This window comes from Tympanuchus pallidicinctus, unplaced genomic scaffold, assembly GCF_026119805.1.
Source record: "Tympanuchus pallidicinctus isolate F22 unplaced genomic scaffold, pur_lepc_1.0 scaffold3, whole genome shotgun sequence".
Lineage (NCBI taxonomy): Eukaryota > Metazoa > Chordata > Aves > Galliformes > Phasianidae > Tympanuchus > Tympanuchus pallidicinctus.
Window position 1 is genome coordinate 51,135,489 of NW_026294747.1, and position 19,924 is coordinate 51,155,412.

Below are 19,924 nucleotides of genomic sequence, written 5' to 3' on the forward strand. Positions count from 1 at the left end.
CCTACCCCTCGAATCTTTTCCATTGTTGCATTATAACCTTTCCGTATCTCCTTTACAGTTCAAAACAAAGAAAGTTCCCCCATCCCTTTTTTTTTTTTTTTTTCCTGACAGGAACTTTAGGTTCATTCTTGGCTGAGCTCTGATCTTCTGCCTTTTGTTGAGAGGCCATTTCCACAGTAAGTCAAGAAAGCAAGAAGTAAGTAATATCCCTGAGATTCTGTTTTAATGTAAAGCATATTTTTCTTCCTTTTTGCACACAGCAATATGCATCCAGTCTGAGTTCAGCTTGAGAAGTATGTTTCTTATCTTTGGGACGCGGCTATTACTACAAGTAATGAAGTTAAAGCACATCATTCCATCAAGAGCTATGGACTATGAGTTTTCGTAAGCTTTACTTTGTTTCAGAAAGATATGAAGAAAATAATTAGAGGTAGACAGGAACCATGCATGCAGCTAGATGGAAAATTACAGGATTTTTTTAATACCTTATCAAATGTCTTGTATATAACATATTGTGTAGTCACTGGTAAGTGGAAAGCATACAGTAATAAAACCTACCTGTAGTGGGTAGTGTCATCCCAGTTCTGTCCTCACTATATTTAAGAAAACCAAAAATAGCAGCCCTTATTCAACCAAATGAGTGCTGTTGCCTCAAGCACATTGTTGGTAGATTGTCAGAGACACATATCAGAAATCTGTTAGGAAAGTGCTCCCCAACCTACAAAAACTTTTCTAGGAAGGAAGGAGCTTGAGAGAGGCAGAGTCCACATGGATAGATCTTAAAGCACTGAGGATTTTAAAGATTATTGCCAGCAATCTGCCATATACAGAAGGTGAAACAGCAAGTGCAGTTAGCATTACTGATGGAGAGATGCTACAAGCCTTTTGAGTGCTTGGCCTTGAGTGTTTTCAGTCTGGACAACAGCTCTATGGATCTGTGCTACTAACTTTCTCTTACCTTCAGGAGACAACCAAACTCTAAACTCCAAAGCATCCTGTTAAGGAGCAATCCCTGTGAAATCCCCAAGGGCCTAGTAACCATGTCCCTAGCAGGGAGGTTAAAGTTAAATGGAAGTCCTCTCTTCTTTTTTCTTTCTTTTATTATTCTTCCCTGAAGCCTACGAATAAACAGAAGCAATTACAGAGCTTCAAAGCTGCCTCTGAAAGTGCTGACTCAGTAGAATTTGTGTTTCAGTCGCTTATAATCACCTCCGCACAGCTCACTGCCCCTCTGCAGTGAGCACTGACTGCGCATACAGCACGCACCTGATCACTCTTTCTAGTATCTCATGCAAGGGGCTGTGTTTTAAGCAGGCAGACAATGCTCAGGGGAAGAAGAGTTCCATTTTACAGAAGGAGAACTGTGATTCAGACTGAAGAATTTGTAAGCAACAGATTTGAATACTTAGGAATTTGCATACTTGTTCAGAACATCTGTGACTTCAGGTTTACAAGGCTTTTCAGGACTTTGTATATCACGCAGCATCCTTTTCCCACACTTCTCTTTAATTCGTCACCTCCCTCAAGAAAGCATTTCAAGACAGACCTTTGATCAAGCAGGGGATGCTTTGTGCTCATAGGTTGTGATGTACGTGCCCCACTACAGACTGAGGCTGCCAAACAGGATGGATTGTCTAATGGTGTACTGAGAAGGCATATTCTGCGGTTGCTCGTGCAGACAATATACATATGATGTTCTGTGAAATTCTTACCACATAACTTATTGCCCCTCCTCAGCAGACTTTCTATCTGCCTACAAGGCTGTTTTTTGTTGTTTTTTTTTTCTTTTTTCTTTTTTTTTCCTTTATTATCTCTGAGCATTTCTTACAGGATGGAGTAAGAGGGTGAGACCTTAGAATTTATCAGTGATCTGAAATACAGAGATGAGAAGTGAGTTTAGATTCCTTTCTTACTAATGGCTCTTGAGAACAGCAACTAACATCAATTACCAGGACATCAGCATTAGCCTAATTTGGGATAGCAGATTTCCCTTTGTTATTCACATTCCTTTCACTTGAGAACTGCCTGTCGGGAGGTCTTACTGCATCCCTGGTGCAAACAGAATACAAGAAGCGCCCTCTCCTGTGCAAAGCTTAATTGTGCAGGGAATGAGAAGGAACTCAGCGGTGTGTTAAGAGAATAAAAGAGACGGAGAGTCAGGCATGTATGATACCCTCATCTCTAGACACAACTTGCAGAAGCTGTCCTGGGAGATGCTGCTGCCCATACACTTCCTCTGCACACCAAAGAGGTTCCAAATGTGACTGCATTTCTCTGATACAATCCCCCTACCCTTATTTGTTCCATGAAAATAAGATAGGCAACTTTGCCTTATCTTTCTCTAGAGGACATTTCCTAGAAGACCTATCCCACAGCATGACTTGTAGGAAGGCAATTCGATCTGGATGTGAAAATGTAAGATTGTGAACAGCCTTGAAACCTTGGTTCTAAGTTTTGTCACTCACTACTGAACAGAACTTTGATACTGAGTTAAAAGTGATAGCAGGGACTGAATGAGAGCAGCTGCAGGTCCACCAGCTGCAGACAAAACTTTGTCATGCTTAGAGTCTGACTTTATTTATATCTGTATTTGCCTGTTTTACAGAGGAAGAAATTGTACTTGTGAAGCAAAATTTAATACTGAGATCACTTAATTTCTTAGAGAGTAATGGAGAATTCTGAGTTATTGCCAGTGAAGATGTAATGCAGCATTTGTAGAATTGATGAACAAACAAAAAGATATATTATCTGCAAAAACTAGTTTGTCCACCTCTAGTTGATATCCAGAAATTATTCACTTCATGCTTCACATCCATGCTTAAAACAAGCAGCAATCCACTTATATCCCATGTACACTAGGAATGTCTGAGAGACGCAGAAATAAAATCATCTTTTATTATCTTGGATGACAGCAATAGGAGGTGAAGGAAAGGCATGGAGCTGTGTCAGGGAGGGTCAGCTGGGGGCTAGGGAAAGGCTGTGCCCCAGAGGGCAGTGGGCATGGAACAGGCTGCCCAGGGCAGGGGCACAACCCTGAGTGCTGGAGCTCAGGGAGCTCTGGGACACCTAACCTTAATCCACGCAATCAGTTGACCTTTCAGATCTGTTCTGACCTAAGTAATGTTCTTTGGTAGGTCTCCAGCTAGTATCTCAGCATTGAGATCCTTCCTTTCCTTTATGATATACCGTGTAACAAAACAGTGAGCTCATATGCTTCAATTTATGGCGTGGGAGCACTCAGTGTATCTGATGGGCTGCTCTGACAATGTGGAAATAGCATTCCTTGGTGTCTTCACCTGGCCCCTGTAATCCCTTCAGTATACTGTCACAGGATAAATTAGATTGGAAAGGATCTCTGGGGATTGTGCAGGTCATCTTCAAAGTTAGATCAAGTTGCAGAAGGGTTTATTTCAGAGTGTATCAGAACAATGATTCTCCAAGGACTTATATTAAGGGAAGATTCACAATGATACAGTAACTTGGAAAGGCAAGCAATTTAGACAAGGCAAAAGGATTGCTGATGTTGTGTCAGATCCTGCTAATCCCTGTCCCCTGCATCGATGGCACCGGATTCCAATATTGTTTGATTTAAATACACTTACTTTTTCTCACATGAAAAGTATTAAAGAGATTTCTAAAGTCATCAGGTTGAATGTCCCATTTGCGACCATTTCAATCAGCTCAGAAGTCTGAAGTTTGTCTCTTTGGTTTCTTCCAAATTCACTGCCATTGTTCACCGAAGTTTTACATGTAGACTATGAAAATCCTGAGGCTGAGGCAGTTTGCATACGTGTCTTCAGAGATTAATCAGCAACCCCCTGACTGACTGGGGCTGTTCTGAGTAACGCCTGCTGCTGATTTTCTTAGCAATGGGAAGTTTGATTTTCAGCAAAGTTACAGATATTCAGCATTCTCCTTTTTACCTCAGAGTGTTTGAGCTCACGTGAACATAGAAAATTACAATTTGTGAATTAACATCACAACACAACTTCACGTTTTTCCAAGAAACAATCTTCTACTACATTCAGAATTGTGCGAACTCCCTTTGGGAGAGAAGACAAACTTTTCATAGGAAGATGTCAGAGGATTCATTAAATAATACAAAAATTAAATATGTCATAAATACAATAGCTTGAGGAAATGCCATTTTGGGCACAACACTTCTTCCCCAAAGTATGTAAGAATGAAGCATAACATGCAGAAATATCTAGCACAATTTTAAAATATTAACAAATACTTAAAGTAGCCTTGACTAACGTTAGTTCAATTCAGAAATGTGGATATTAATGCCAATTTTAAGCTATTATTGAAATACAACATTGCAGATAAAGCAGAATGGCACTATGGAACACTTTAGAAACTTGTACTGAAATAAACATGCAATTGGTTCAGTACTTTGTGATGTTTTATTTTGTTGCATAAAAATACGAGAAGGTTTTTATATAAGTCTTGCCAGGTGGTATGGTTAGATGCTTCTTATTTTGTGATTTCTAGTTTGAAGGTACAGGATACTGCCATCAGTAGGTTATACACAACAAAAATGGAGGCAGAAACAATGAAATCTGCCCAGCACAGTCTCACTGTTCACCACCAGTGTGTCTCATCCACGAGGAGAGGGGACTGTGTTCTCCATGCTGCCATCCATCCATCCTTGGCAGGAAGGCTTCCTTGGCAAAAAGGCCAAGGATCTCTTGTATAGATCCTGCACACTGAAATCCAGATTGATACAGAGAGAGAAGCATTATCGTAGTCAGAAATGAAACACAAGTTCAACAAATATTTGGAGATGGCATAAAAACAGTCCCTGATTCCACCTGAAAATGTCTGCAATTTCTAAACATTTCAGCGCATTCCAGAGTTAACACCAACAAAACAAGGAAAATCTACCAACTGTAAAATATCAAGCAGTAGAAGGGTACATTTTTTAAGCATTTCAAGACTGTTTGGTGCCATTTCCTGACAAATACTGTAGAAGTACTGTTTGTACACGTTACCAGGACACTGCTTTGCCCTTTATTCGGTACATGCAAGGTAGATTAAACTGCATACTGAAGCATTAGGAACATTTTCAAGGCTCATGAAAGACTTCCTCATTTTTTATATTTTCCACTGGTTAACCACAAACTTTAACAACAGGATACATGCATGAGAATCTGAACGTGTACCTCCTGAAGAGCTAGTGATTTCAACCAGAAGAATGGGCCTCACGTTGATCTCCCAGGTTGGGTGTTTCTTTTTGTTCAGCTCAGAAGAAGAAACTGATTCTCAGTTTGTAAGAGTGCAAAAAATAAGCTTTTAAGACTTCAGTTTGAGTGAAAGTCTATTTCAAAGTTTATTCCACATGTTCTTCACCAAGCAAGGTTTTCACTAATGGTACTGATGGGCAAACCTCATAGAAGGAGAGAAACAGAAATAAGAAGTAACATTCCTGTAATGTTTTCAAGGAGCTGCTGGCCCATGTATAGCAAAAAAAAACAAACCCACAACCCTTCCTTTGGACATCAGCATGTAAATATTTGTGTGCTGCGCTGAGCAGTCTGCAGCTCACATTGAGAACTTCTTTGCTGTCAGCAGCCAGCTGTAGCTGCAAACTGCTAGCTACCACCTTCTGGGTCTTTGCTATTATGACTGCATATGGTCTCCAGCACCTGTGATGAACTTGCTATCTCTTTGTTTTCTTCCCCTAATACTCCTTCTTGTGATTCTTTCTGCATTTTCAATTTGCTACTGTCAGTCTTATGATTAATGGATGAGTTGAGCCTGGATGAGTTTGATTTCCACCTTCTCAGGCTTCTGTAGAAATCTTTCCTGACATTTTCACTAGTCAGCACGTAGATGATTGGGTCAGCAATGCCATTTGCAGTTGATAAACACAGAAACACTGTAAAAACTGAATATATACTTTTTTCAAATGGACACGAGCAATCCTGATGAAACATAAAGTATATGGCTCTTATTAGGAGTACCACATGGTAGGGAGCAAAGCACATCAGGAAAATGACAATGATGGCAATTGCCAGGTACTTCACTTTGGCTTTCTGGTGACAAGTCACACTGTCACTTATTTTTGTTCTTTGGAAGATTTTGTAGTTGGTGAAAATGAGAATTGTGAAAGGTATGACAAATCCAAATAGGAATCTGGCAAAGCTGAAAGAAGCCAGTGTTTTGTCAAGGGGTAAGGTCTCGAAGCAGTTATTGTTATGTATACTATTCATGTTAAATATCGGACTGTGGATTACTGCAACCACAGCAACAAGAAAACATACTATTAAGATTGCCTTTTTGCGTCCTCTTCTGCCTCTTGATTCCAGAGCATACACCAGTGCCACATAACGATCCAGAGAAATACAGCACAAAAGCAGAATGCTGATGTATATGTTGCAGAAAAATATGAATCCTGTTAATTTGCAAACCTGTTCACCCATAGTCCACCGGTGATCGTGTTGCACGTAGATAATCCAGAGAGGCAAGGTACTTAAATACATCAGATCACACAATGACAAGCTGAAAATGTAGATGGCAATTGCATTATTCCTTCGGATTTGTACAAGTGCGAGCAGGGAAGTTAAGCAATTTGCTGGAAGACCAATGGCAAAAACAATGCTGTAAACAGCAATTAGAAGTGTCTTGCTGTCTCCGTAGGGAATGCTCGGACAAATAGTGGAGTTATCCTTTCCAATTGTGGTACAAGCTGCATGATCCCCCATGATTACGTTTTTTCCCCAGCTGGTGTTTTCTGTGAATCAGAAGACAAGATGGAAAGTTAGTATTTCCATCAGTTCAAAGAGCGTCAGTAAAGGCTGCAGTCCCACAGATGCAAGGACATGGCGGGGTGCTTGTCTTAATCCACTAAGACAGGGGAGTTTTCCAAGACCTGTTGGTCTCCTCCCCAGGGAGCCAGGTTGCAGTTAGTTCCAGGAAAAAGGATCTTTATTCACAAGGAATTTATGGACTATACCATGCCTATCCACTAAGATGGGGACTGACCCCAACCGATGCCTAATAAATAGGACAGAGCTGCTGATCAGTTACTAAAATCACTTTGCAGAGGAAATTAAGGGCATTAATCTTATTTTTTTTTTTCTTCCCAAACTCAATAGTAAAAAATGCAAAGTATAGAGATTTCAGAGATGGGTTTGTAGAAGAACTTAATATTTCTGATCAGGTGGGGGAACATCCAAACTGGGTGGAGGCATTTTTGTGTCAAAAACTGCCCGGCATACAGGAAGCAGAGTCTGGCTGCTGGTGTGTACTCACATATAATTCACACCTCTCTCCTCTTGATGAATAGCTGCAGATGAAGAACACAAACTTGTAGTGCTATACAACATTCACCATCGTAATTCGACAGAACTGCCTACCACACCTATTTGATAGTTCTCGGAAAAAAAAGACAGGAAATAAGGGTAGTTAAAGGAAGTAAACAAGGGAAGAACGTTTACACTTTTAAGAAATGGAGGTGAAGAAAATTAATGTTCCTTTAGCAGGAGTGGCCAATAAGAACACCACTTTTCCAAGGCAACCATGCATGAGAGAAGACCTGGCAGCTGATTAATGTAGAGCTAGGAGAAACATTTCTTGCAAAGTCACATGATGATTTCCACAATAAAATGTCCAGTCGATTGAAGAGAGAAACATGGAATATGCCCCAATGGAATTGAGTTGTTTTAAAAATTGTACTTAATTGTATTTATGAGTTGAAAGTTTCCATTGCATAATATACTTCATAAAAACAGATCTTGTCTGGGCTAATCCTTTGGACATTCACTAATGGGGTGGACACCTACTCCAGTCAGGTAACTGCCAAGAGCAGATGTGTTGATAGAAGTTGAGTCCCATCACCCTGAGGATGGGCATGTGCCTTCCTGATCCACTCTGCATGAGACATTTTTCAACCTGTGTTCATACACGGAAGAAGGTACCTTTCGTCAGCCTATGAGCAGTTATTTGTTGTTTGCTTGGTCCAATTTCAAGCAGACCTAAGGGAAGCAGTCTGCTCCCAGTTCAGTGAGGACCTAGATTGTCTCATGCATCTCTGGCAGGGTGGACAAGCTGGTGGGGTCTTTCTTTCCCCTCCCTGGGATGCCATAAGCAGCTCTACTCTGAATGCCTAACAGAATGCCTACCATTCAAGTCTGAGGGGCATTCAAGTTCCCTGACTTAGTTTAGTTACTGTAGGATGAGTATGGTATGAGAAAACCAATGCAGGCTGCAATAGGCTGTGCAGTACTCACAGCTGTGAGATGCTAGCCATAGCCATCAGCACCAGGAGAGATTCTCCTGGTCCATGACAAGAGGTGCTCATTTGCTACAAGTACCCAAACACAGTCAGAGCCCACTCAATGACAGCAGCTTCTGACTGAAGACTTATTCCCAATCCTGGCAAGAAGGCAGATAGGGCAGAGGCAATGGTACCTTCCATTCCCAGTACTGGTGGCAGAGAAAACTGTTTCTCAGGGTGACACTTGGAATAGAGCCTCTGTATACAGAGAAACTGAGAAAGCACTGCTGTTGTGGAAGAAGTATATCAGAGTGTGTGGCCATGCTCTGTGACTACCTTCCACTTCCTCTTATGGCAAACCACGCTCTGCTTGCTTGCTGACATGTTGATGAAGTTAGCAAGTGGTTGCCTCACTAAGTTGGGCCAAAGTATCCTGTTGCTGCCAAGTGATGGAGGGCCACATCTCTCCTTGTCTGAGAGATGGGTCATCTGGTACCCAATGGACATGCTCAGGTCCTCTCAAGGAGGATTTGAAGTTGCCCTTAGCTTCAAATGCTCCAGCTTAAGGATGACTGAAGAAGAGGATCCTCACTGCTATGTGTGGGAAAGACGGCATAGTACTCAGCAGGGCTGTTGCAGAGTTTTTAAATTTATTTCCCTTTTTTGCTAGCAGTGGAAGTGTTCTCATAGCTAGTATCATAGCTAGTATCAATATAGAAAATCAGTAGTTGTAAGAGATGGTAGTGACATTAGGTTTTTCTGCCTCTATCACCCTTGGCCAATGAGGCCACAAACCTTACCCAGGCCACAAACCAAACAATTGCATAGAGGGATAAAAATATGTTTTGTCTTCTGGGTCAGCAGAGATTTCTGTGCCAGATCTCACCTGGCATGTGACGTACAAGAGCTTGTCCTCTGCTTGTGTCCAACCAGTATGAGAACTCCAGGAACCCATGTAACGCAAAGGCTCCTTACAGACCTTCACTTCCAAAGTGAAGCACAGAAGATGAATGAAACTGATTCGTAATGGAAATAGCAACAGTCAAGTTGGGAATGTGGCACTGCTGCATGCTGTCTCAGCTACAGACCAACAGTCCAACCTAAGAGCGTTGCACACAAAACCTTTCAGAGAGGTTGAAAGTGTATTCTCCTCCCCTTCCCTCAGGCTTCACATGTGTCTCTTGGCCCTCTGCTTGTGTTCATTCACTCTCCTCGCACTTCCTACACCTGTTCATTACTGGTTGTGCAAAGGCCTGCTTCCCCCAGAGGTAACTGCCTTGCAGCAGCAATGGTGCAGAGCAGAAAGTGGCAGGCTTACTCCATAGACACATGGTTCCCAAAGGAGGCTTATTCTGTACACACAACTCCTATTATTTCTTTCTCTTGCCTCCTTCCTTAGCCTCCTCTCTTCCTACTCTGCTCCTCCCATTCTTCAAGTCCAGCACTCCAGGGTTCTTAGGTCTCTGGCCTCTTCCTGCATCCCTCATATGTATATATATACACACATTTATATGTATGTATGCCAGAAGAGGTCCAAGTTGGATATTAGGAAAAATTTCTTCTCAGAAAGAGTGGTTGGGCGCTGGCACTGGGTGCCCAGGGAGGTGGTGGAAATACCATCTTTGGAGGTGTTCAAGAACCATGGAGATCACAGAATCATAAAATGGCTTGGAGTTGGAAGGGACCCAGAGGATCATCAAGTTCCAAAGCCCCTGCTACAGGCAGGGCCACCAACCTTCAGATCTGGTACTAGCCCAGGTAATACTGAGGGACATGGTTTAGTGGGCAATACTTATGACTGATGGATGCTTGGACTAAATGATCTTAGAGGTTTTTCCAACCTTAATGATTCTATAATTCTGTGAAAAATATCATTACTGTCATTATATGCATACATATATTAAATTATCATGGTTGTTATTTCACTCTTCCTGTTCCATCTTAGTAAATAGACTGTATCTCAACCCACGGGTTTTACTTCTCTTTTTTTCCTCTGATTCTCTCCTCCATCCCATGGGCAGGGGGGCACGAGGAAAAAACTATGTTGCATTCAGCTGTATGCCAGCTTAAACCACAGCACTGCTGCTTACTCTTTGCATGGCAGTTTGCCGCAGGAAGGCCTGTGGGTGCTACTTGGGGCAGGAAGAGGCATGAAGTCTGGTCCCAACACCTCCCTTCCGCATCAGCCAGACAGCAATGGGAGGCAAGGCTCTGCCTCCAGACCACATCTCTTTCCTGTGTCTGGCACCTGCAAGTGAGCCTCAGAAAGGAGTTCTGTGTGACTTTTTAAAGTTGCCTGCATCAGGCACGCTTTTCCTTTCTTGGTTTGTCAACATATTGGGTTGAGGAGATTGACACTCTCACCAGCCAGCTGCCAGCCACCAGGTCTTGATGAACAAAGAGCACAAATCTATGCTTACAGAGAAAAAGCATGCGATTGGTGTTTCTGGCCAACGCCTGGGCTGTCAATGATGAAGCCTAGATCCTTCCCAGCAGCAGTGCTTCTTACTGTAGCCCCAGGCCAGGAGGCAGGAGGGGAAGGAGGCCATTTGCTCCCCTTCCTCCCTTCCTCCTGTCTCTCAGCTCCACCTGGAGCAGCCTTCCAGCCCTGAGTGATGCATCCAGCTCAGTGCTGAGTCTAGCAATGCTGCTCTGCTCTTTAAGTCTGGGGAGGGGCTTCCTTCTCAAGCTAAAGATCAGAAAGCAGCACTTGGCAGGCAGTTAATGAATATTCTCCTTGTAATGTTGACTCTTATCTGCCTTGTAGCTTTCAGCTGTGCCGATCCTGTCCAAAGCAGTTGTCTTCACCTTTCTGCAACAGCAATAATTCTGCTAGGGCTCACCATCCACCAAAACGTGTTACACTGGATCATGGTTGTGTTTTGCTTCAACAGCTCAACATATATTTAGCAGCACGCTGGGGCTTCTTGCTCACAGAGAGTCAAGAGCAAGACTCAAACCGCAGTCAGCACATGTATGTTTCTCACCTTCCTTTAAGATTTGTAAAACATCTCATCTTCCTGGTTTGTTGAAGGAACAGAGACAACATCTCTGACTTGCAAAGCATCTGAGCACAAATCACAGTAAAATAGGATAAAGCACTACAGATGACTTGCTATGCTCCTGCCCTGTATTTGCCCTCTTTCTTGGATGTCTGCGCTTGGATAAGTTATACATTATATATAGGTTATATATATATTAGAGCAGGTAGATCTCCAGTAGAATTTCACACCTGCTAAGCAAATGGATCATTACATTTCTTACTCCTAAAATGTAGTGCCTACCTGCTCTAATGTATTGAGATCTTACATAGAGGAAATCCTAGAAGGCAGATGGAGATGCTCAAGTAAAAAGAGTGTGGACAAATAAGGCAAACTGGATGTGAAATCCCACTTTCTTGAGGTGTGGTGAGAAAGCAGCAGATGTATCTTGCTGCATGCCCACTCAATGGGACAACAAAACCGTATTAGATGCTGCCTACTCTTCTTTCACTCTGTCTTTGATCCACTGCACCTTGCATTTCTCCTGGCTGGCAGCCCAGGTGTATCAGAGGGAATGGAAAGAAAAGGTTCTCAGAGTTTCCTAAACAGCGGCAGATTTGAGTTCAAACACCAAATTGATTAAATTCAATCTAGGAATCAGATCTCCTGTCTTGTGGACAAGGACGGCAGCACTGTTGTGCAGGAGATGGACACCTGTGTGGTGGTGATCTGTCCTCTTCCCTACCGAGCATGAGGGAACATTAAAGTCTCCTACAGAGATGCCCCACACAGCTCATGGGAGATGAGGCTGTGAATCTGGGATGCTGTGAGGATGTGGTTTCACATCACAGCCACACTAGAGTAACAGCTTGGCTCTCATTGTTTTATTTTCTGCCTTGTCCCTGACCAGTACATCGCCTGACCCTGCAGTGAATACGTGCATAGTGGTAAGCTAGCAAAAAATGTGTCCCCTTTCTTATCTGGGTCAACTGACCACTGGTTTATCTTTCTGAATTGGTTGACCAAAGTCACAGCAGCAGTAAGGCTGGCGTGAGGGATTGGTAGTTGCAAGTGGTCAGAAGCAGAGCAGACAGAGCCAGAGGAGGTGTGTAGAGAGAAGCTTAATCTGGACGTGAACTACACCCTCCACCAACCACCAGAGATGCTCCTGGTTGTCTTATTGCTTTAGCAGATTTAAAGAGCCTCGCTGGATTCTGGCCCTGTATGAAACAGAAAAGGAACTTGGGAAGTGTGGAGACTTGGCCAGCTTCATTAAGGGCTGCTGCTGCATATCCAGGCTAGTTTTGTCAATATCTGATCTTCCCTCAAGAGTCTGAACTGTTTTTGCTAACACTGAGGTGTAAAGAGGGAAGTGAAAACAAGGGAGAAAGCAAAAGGCTTTCTTTTGCAGTTGTCTGATGTTTATTAGCTATTCATGTAAAGCTGTTTTGATTCCTAACAGAGAAGTTGGATAAAAATAACCACTATTAGGAAAAGAGAAAATTTCAGATAGAAGAGGAGGAAGTAGAAAAAAGCACAACAGTTGAGTAAAGCAGTGGTGTAAAGGCTCTGGATTAATTCACCTTAGGTACAGAAAGACAGAAGAGAAAAAAAGAGACAGTGAAATCTGTAGAGAGTACAGGTACCTCAGCTGAGCATAGTATTTATCTGTTTTTCTCTTTCTAATCATTTTCTAATCCATTATGTCAAGGATTATGGTCAGAGCTGAGAATTTTGAAAGGCTTATGTGGACATTAAGAACATAACCTTACATAAGGTAATATCTCTGTTAACTAATGCTGGTTAAAATAAGCTGTAGAGCATTTGTAGACTACTGCCACTGAAAATAGCCTCAGAGAGGAAGCAGCAGGACGTTGGGATTAGTTATACAGCCTTGGCATGTAACTTCATACTGCAGATACAAGCAGTCTTGAAAAAAAAAAAAGATATTTGTAAGAGAGAAGATATTCATCATCTGCTATTCAAAAGGACTAACTGCTCCTTTCTAGCGAGAGGAAGATGTTTACTTCATATACACTGTTCTTAGATGTGAACTCTCAGCAACTAGGTGTTTTAAATATGTATGTGGAGGCATTTACATATACTCACATATCTACTTCCTTACGTGTACTATTTTGCCAAAATAAACTGTTGTGGAGCCAATGAAGTGAAACGGTCCCATAATTCAAGTGGATGAAGGACCTGGCTTGGAATTGTGATCCTTCCATAAGCAGGGCATCCTGGGCTTGTGTTACATTGCCTGGTGAGGGACCGTAGATGAAAAAACAATGTCAGGCAGATAGACATGCAAATGAAAGCTCCAGCTACAGGGTTTAAAACCACTTCATTCAAGGCAGTAGGTAAAACCATGTGCACTTCATATGAGGTGATGGGTGACTGGGTTGATAGGGGAAGCTGAAAAACAGACCTTCACTTCCCCCATACCGGTTGAGTTTTCTTCCCAGTCTTAAATATGAGGTCATGAGTAATGATTTTGGGAACTTCATAACCAGTGACTGAGAAAAGTCCTCTTTGAGAGCATCAGAGAATGGCTATTGCAGGACAGATTTACTCTACAACACCTATTAGATTATCTAGAAAATGTACCACAGGCAGAGGAGTTCTGTTTGGAGAGCCATCAGAACCCCAGAAATGCTGCCATAAATTTGAGGATGAACTACAAAGCCAGTCAGGTCAAAAGGTTGAAGGAAGTTTCAAGGTTGTGGAGCAGATGTAGTGAAAGTGAACAACTGAGAACAACCCCAAAACTGCAAGTTTTGTACTTCTGATTCACACCTTCCTCCAATAAGAAACCAGCAGGCATTTGTGCCTGATTTCTCTATGAAGCTAGAACAGATCTAACACATAGCCTTGGTGGCAGAGGCTATTCAAATAAGGCTTCCCTTACTTGAGAGGCTCATGTAAAAATTGAACAGGTAACACCTCCTTGCTACTTCATGCTGAAATTATCAAATCTTGGAATAATTGAGAGGGGATTCCCATGTGCAGCTTATTTAGAACCCCCTCAAGAGCTCCTGGATGCTCAGAGCAGCAAGGTGCCTTCAAGACACTGAGGTCTTACACAAAGATGAATACTGCTCTGGGTTCTCAAAAAAACAGGCTGGTATACCAAGGAGTTGGCACTGATGGTGTTGTGGCCATGCGAGGCTGTTGTGACTGCTACAGGCTGCCTTCAATCCTCATGCTTAAGCTTTCTATTGTGCTGCTCTGCTTTGAGGCCCAGATGGTTCATGAGGTCCATTTTCCAAACCTCAGCACAATAATCTTTGCTCTCTCCTCCTAGCTTTTCAATGCTCTTTGCTTACATACTGGGCCTCTTTCCCATTTCTTGGGTGGGTATCCAAGAGGTGATGCAAGAATGATGACAAGTATCCCACCCGCACTGTCACCTTCTTATCTTAGGATCTCAGTACTTATAGACACCTTCCTCTTTCTTCTGAGCCTCAGTTATCTAGGCTTGAATGCAGAAGACTCCTGCCAGCACCTCCATTGCCATGCCTATGGCTTGTGGTAGCCTGTAGCTGGCACCCATCTTCTGTGCTGTTGGCCTCTCAACACTGAGCCCTGGCCAGGCTCTGTTCTCCATTGCAGATCAGGTCAGATCCTGCCAGCCTGTCATCACCTGGGTCTGTTTTTCTTTAAATATGATCTGTGCATTGCCACGGTTTGCACTTGCCTTTCACCAACTTGCTGTTGCTTTCCACACCTCTGTCCCATGTTAATCAGTGATTTGTAATCCACTGCTGACCCAGGAGTCAAGCTGGTAACTTGTACCTCCTCTGTCATTCAAGCTCCCAGGGAAGCCAGAGGATGCTGACTGGCCACTGCCAGCAGGCAGTGATACATGCAGGGAATACTAATTCACAACCAAAGACATCTCCTGCTCAAACTCATAAATGCACAAGCTTCCCCTCTTTCTGCACTGACATCTCCATTGTCATAGGTTGTCCCTGTATCCCATAAATGTCTGTCCCTTTCATCTCTCTGAAATTCTCCACTCTGATCACAGCAAGGTAGTGCTAAAAAGAATGAGTAGGTAGTATGACTGATCTCTGTAGGAGAACACATAGACTGTTCAGCTTACAACCTCATGATGCTGTGGGGGATTTAGTGATCTTGGCCCTGCTCTTGTGGGTCTGCACAGGAACCACTTGTGCTGCTGGTAAAAGAGGCTAAAGGGGAAAACTAGATTAAAAAGAGCCCAGAATAATTTTGTGACCTCCCAGATCTGGGGACACTGACAAATTGCTTGTCTCTGGGAATTCTAGCTAGTTTCTGCTCAAAAGTTTTTTACTTAAGCTGAAGCGAATGTGTCTCAGCAGGTGGGATTTGCAAAGCTACATGAAAACCACAGTGCTTTCTATTCTTGAAACAATGCTATTTTTAACAGAAGACTTAAAAATGGTACTCAGAGCTCAGTCACCAATATTTCCTCCTTTTCCATTTACCCTGAAACTCATTTTCTTTGTTCCTTCTTGTTCTATGGTTCACTCTCAACTAGTTGGAGAACTGCTGATTTCCCTTTTTTGCCAAATGGGTCGTCTCCTGTACAGCTTGCTCATCTACCAGTCGCAGGGTTTTCCTCTTAAGACTTTAGTTATAGCACCAAAACTGTCACACTCAAAAATTTCTCACTGCATCCGTGTGCATCTTTGACGTGTTCGTGAGCTCATTCTTCTCTCTACTAAATTTTCTACTGTGTTTTGTCCATATCCTCAGCTGCCACCTCTTCCAACCATTTGTACATCTTGTTAATGGCTAAACCCTCGAGCATCTCATCTGAGGGCTGAGACCCATAGACTTTACACTAGAATGCATGTGAAAACACTGGCTACTAAATATTCCCCACAGTGTCCTTTTTTATGGATAGGGAAATCATGCATTTTTTCCAATAAATCATGTTCTGAATTTCCCACTTCTCTTCATCCTCGTCACTGCAGTAAGACCCTACTGGCCTATGCAATAATATAACTCACTTCACTTTCCACATATGAGACTCAATACCGAATGCTCTGCGTTTATAGACTTCAGGTCCACTGCGTGATATTTGGTTCCTGGACAATATTTTTGCCATATTCTCTGCTCCACCGAAAGACATCAACAATGGCTGAACCTTAGGTGTGTCTGATAACGCGTATCTGCACTGCATACCCTGCTATAAAAATGGTCATAATTCATGAAATTGGATAAGATTCTATCAAACCTGGTGTGCTTCATAGAAGGCATCTGTAAAGATGACAGTATTTCTGCCAAAATGATGAGATCCTTGACTACTTCCTCCTCCAATGCTTTGATATATTTCCAGCACAGGAGACATTGTGAAGAAAAATAATGTCCCTTATGTACACAATCCCCAAAGTTGATTTAAAGCAGTGATTTTTCATATAGTGAGGCACATTCATGGAGGAGGCAGTAACATGTGATAGAGGGACATGAGCAGGTGTCCAATCTGCTAAACCCAACCACAGGAACCTTAGAGACAGTGGCAATGTGGAGATATTCAGATGCTTTTGGATAGGCAACCAAGTCTGCACAGGGAAGGAAAAGGGCTTAAGTCAGGTGGGAATGGAACAACAACATGTATTGGTTTCAGCACAGAACTGCTCATTGCTTTAGCTAACTACACCCCGTAACACATTGAAAACACAGAGTATCAAGAGAAGGCAAACAAAACTGGAGCTTGTCTGAGCTCAGGCAGTCATGAACATCAGCCACAGAAATTTGTCCTCGTGCTGCTGCAATTGTCACTCCAGCCATGCTGTGCTGCACTGGCACCACAACTGCTAACATGATCCCCACAAATCATGGCTGAGTTTCGCCACTGCAGCCAGAGAGAGCTGAAACACTGCCCAATGCTACCTGTGTGCTCATGATGAGGCTCTAAATTCAGCATCCCCCTGAGAGGTGTGGAAAATGCAGAACATGAAAGAGTCATCTGCAGTTTCAGGCAGAAACCTCCAAAGAAGAGGTGCTCAATTCATACTCTATTTGTTTAAATGTAGTGTCATTTGCACAGACTATGGAAAAGTCCTCAGTAGAAAACAAGCCTTGCCTATTAGCTGTGAAAGAGCAGGAAAAGGGTCTTTTTTTTTCTTCAGATGAAGTTATTGGAAGCTGAGGAACTGCTTGTGTGGATGTGGTGTCTGGTCTAAATAGGATCACAGGAAAAATAGGTTAAAACTGAGTCTACATGCACATTGGTCTTTGGCAGAGTATCAAGCTTTACATCAAAATTTCCATGAGAGCCAGTATCCATAACTTGCGGTGTTTTCTCTTGCAACATAAAGGAAAAGAACACCTGGGGAGAGTTACCAGAGAGATGAAAAGAAAGCAAGAAGATCCTATGAGAAACTAAATCTGAGAAACAAACTTCAGTTTGATCTAGCATGGGTCTTTTAGGATGCTTACCCTTTGCTAAATGCAATTTGGCATAGGAAAGATCCACCCTGACTTCAGAATCTCTCAGAGCAAAACTAAGTTCCCTTCAAGTCTTAGAGGGAGGAGCTCAAACTGATTCATTTTGCCCACATGCCAACGTGGTGCCAACTGTTACCAACCTGTGACTCAATCACAAAGTTTGTGGTCTCCTTAATGCTGCAGCTTCACTAAATGCAACAGCAGAGCAGCTTTCATTTCAAAGCAAGAGAACAACACTGAGCTTGATCAGCATTTTTAATGCCTCCGAAAAACAAGGCAAATCTCAAAATATTTATTGGAAAAAGAATTATCTCAACTTAGTCTTGATATTCCTCTATGCCAGTGATTAGCAGAACTGTGTGAATAGGAGATGGAGAAAAGAAAGGAAGTTTGTATACCTGATCAGTCACTATACATCAGCACGATAAACACGATAAACACGATAAAATGCCTGTCTCGCTTTTCTGTCTGTGAAAGAATGAGTGGAAGGTCTGGGTGTGAATTCTCATTATGGTCTACCAAAAGAAGCCCAGCAATGACGATGGTGCTATTGGCATTTCTAAAGTAATTCAGAATGTATGCCTCATGCACTGCAGTGACCAAATCAAATCCCAGCAGCCTGGATCCTACCACAATATTTCAGTCTTACTTATCACTTATTTCTGATTGGAACTAATTCTTTTTGTACGAAAGGACTGTGTTTTGTTTAGGAAAGGAAATCTGTAAAGATAACAGGTAGCAAAGACTCCATAACTGCAGTGAACTCTAATACAAAAACCCAACAGCGCTTTATCATAGCAATCACATGGAGTTTTAGGCTGTGAAACATCAATGAAGTCTACATCTCTGAAACACAAATGCACAGTACGGAGAAGCAGCAACAAAGCAAAGAAAGCAAAACGCTGCTGAGCAGAAACCTTGTCACAGTGCCAGCAATCACTTACTTCTTTTCTGTTCCTGGCTTTCACAGAGAAGATGGTAAGGCGCTCTGACCCGAGCCGTACTCACAGGCTGCTCTGTAGGGACTTCAGGAAGTTGCCTATGATACTGCGTAGTCATAAGAGTCATGGGCTTAAAGAAAGTACAGTGCTGACGACTTCATCAGGGTGCAAGTGTCACTTGTAGCTAGGTGCATGGTTACAGATGGGAGAGTGAGTGGAATCCCCTAGCCTTTAGAGTCTTGGTTCTGTCATTACTTGAGGTCGTTGTAAAGAGGCATCTACAGTAACTGCATTGGGAAGTTCTGCTCCTGAAAATATCCTGAAAGACAAGAGGTAGAAGAATATATTTACTACTTACTGTAAGTAGAGGACACTCAGAAAGGGGAAAATACAAAAGGTCAGGACAGAAAAATGTGGCATTGGTGGGAAGTTAGAGGAATAAATAGCATGGTGCTTGTGGGTCTGTGTCAGCACAGCCCCCGGACTGAGGGCTGTGACATTTCTACTGATCAGAGCACACAGATTATGGGAGTTTCTACAACACTGCTGCAAATTCAGAGGTTTCAAAAAGTCCTCTGAAGCAGTCTGTTCCATTGGATGTCCTCTGCATTGCCTTCAGACACCAAGCAGTGCCCACACACACTGCTGCCCTTCCACCATGGGCTCTTGCATGCACAAGGTCTGCTTTGCATGGCTGCTGCTTTTTACCAGCTAGCAGCTCAGAAACCACAGCTGCATTTTAGCAGGGAGTCTGTGAGAAGGGCACAACTTCCTGCCCTGCTGTGACGAATGAGGCAGCACAGCCTTCTTTGGAGGTGTTTGGGCTGTTGCTCTTTGGCTCCAACCTCCATTTAATACATCCTTCTTGTTATGTCAGGTATCCTTGGGCTCTGCTGGGAACGTGTGGCTGTGTCATGAAGAGCTGATGGCTAATGAAGGAAGCAGAGACCGACTCATGCAGTTAGGAGAGAAGCTAGGAGAAAAGAAACAAATTTTACACAAAACAAACATTAATTCCTTAACAAAGGAATTAATTTCTTTCAAATTCAGCCATTTGTATGGTGGTGGGAAAATGTAGGTTTAGCTCTTGTAACTGCTAGGCTTCATTTGTGACCAGGAACATCATTCCTTGGTGTATACCCATCATGCCATGGACACTACAATGTTGGGCTCTCAGGCTCTGGTAGAGAAACAGGCTAACTGCAATAGGCTCTCATTTCTTATATGTATGGTGGAGATATAACACATATCCTGGGTGTCACAAGTCCATTCAGCTGTATACATACGAAAAAAGTTAGGTATTTAATTGGATGAGAAGCCCAACAGAAGAGGGTGGTGATATG

General features: G+C 42.6%; 1 protein-coding gene across 2 annotated transcripts in view; it reads right to left on the reverse strand.

The window, feature by feature from the left end:
- Nucleotides 1-2,881: 2,881 nt before the first annotated feature.
- The window catches only part of GPR132 (G protein-coupled receptor 132), a 74,846-nt gene continuing 57,803 nt past the window's right edge, over nt 2,882-19,924 (reverse strand). For both annotated transcript variants that reach the window (XM_052695161.1, XM_052695162.1), the window contains exons 2-3: nt 18,585-18,900; nt 2,882-6,736 (exon numbers count right to left, since the gene is read on the reverse strand). In XM_052695161.1, coding sequence (XP_052551121.1) covers nt 5,595-6,736; nt 18,585-18,708 — 1,266 coding nt within the window. In that variant the 5' untranslated portion in view covers nt 18,709-18,900 and the 3' untranslated portion in view covers nt 2,882-5,594. The remainder of the gene's footprint in view (nt 6,737-18,584; nt 18,901-19,924) is intronic.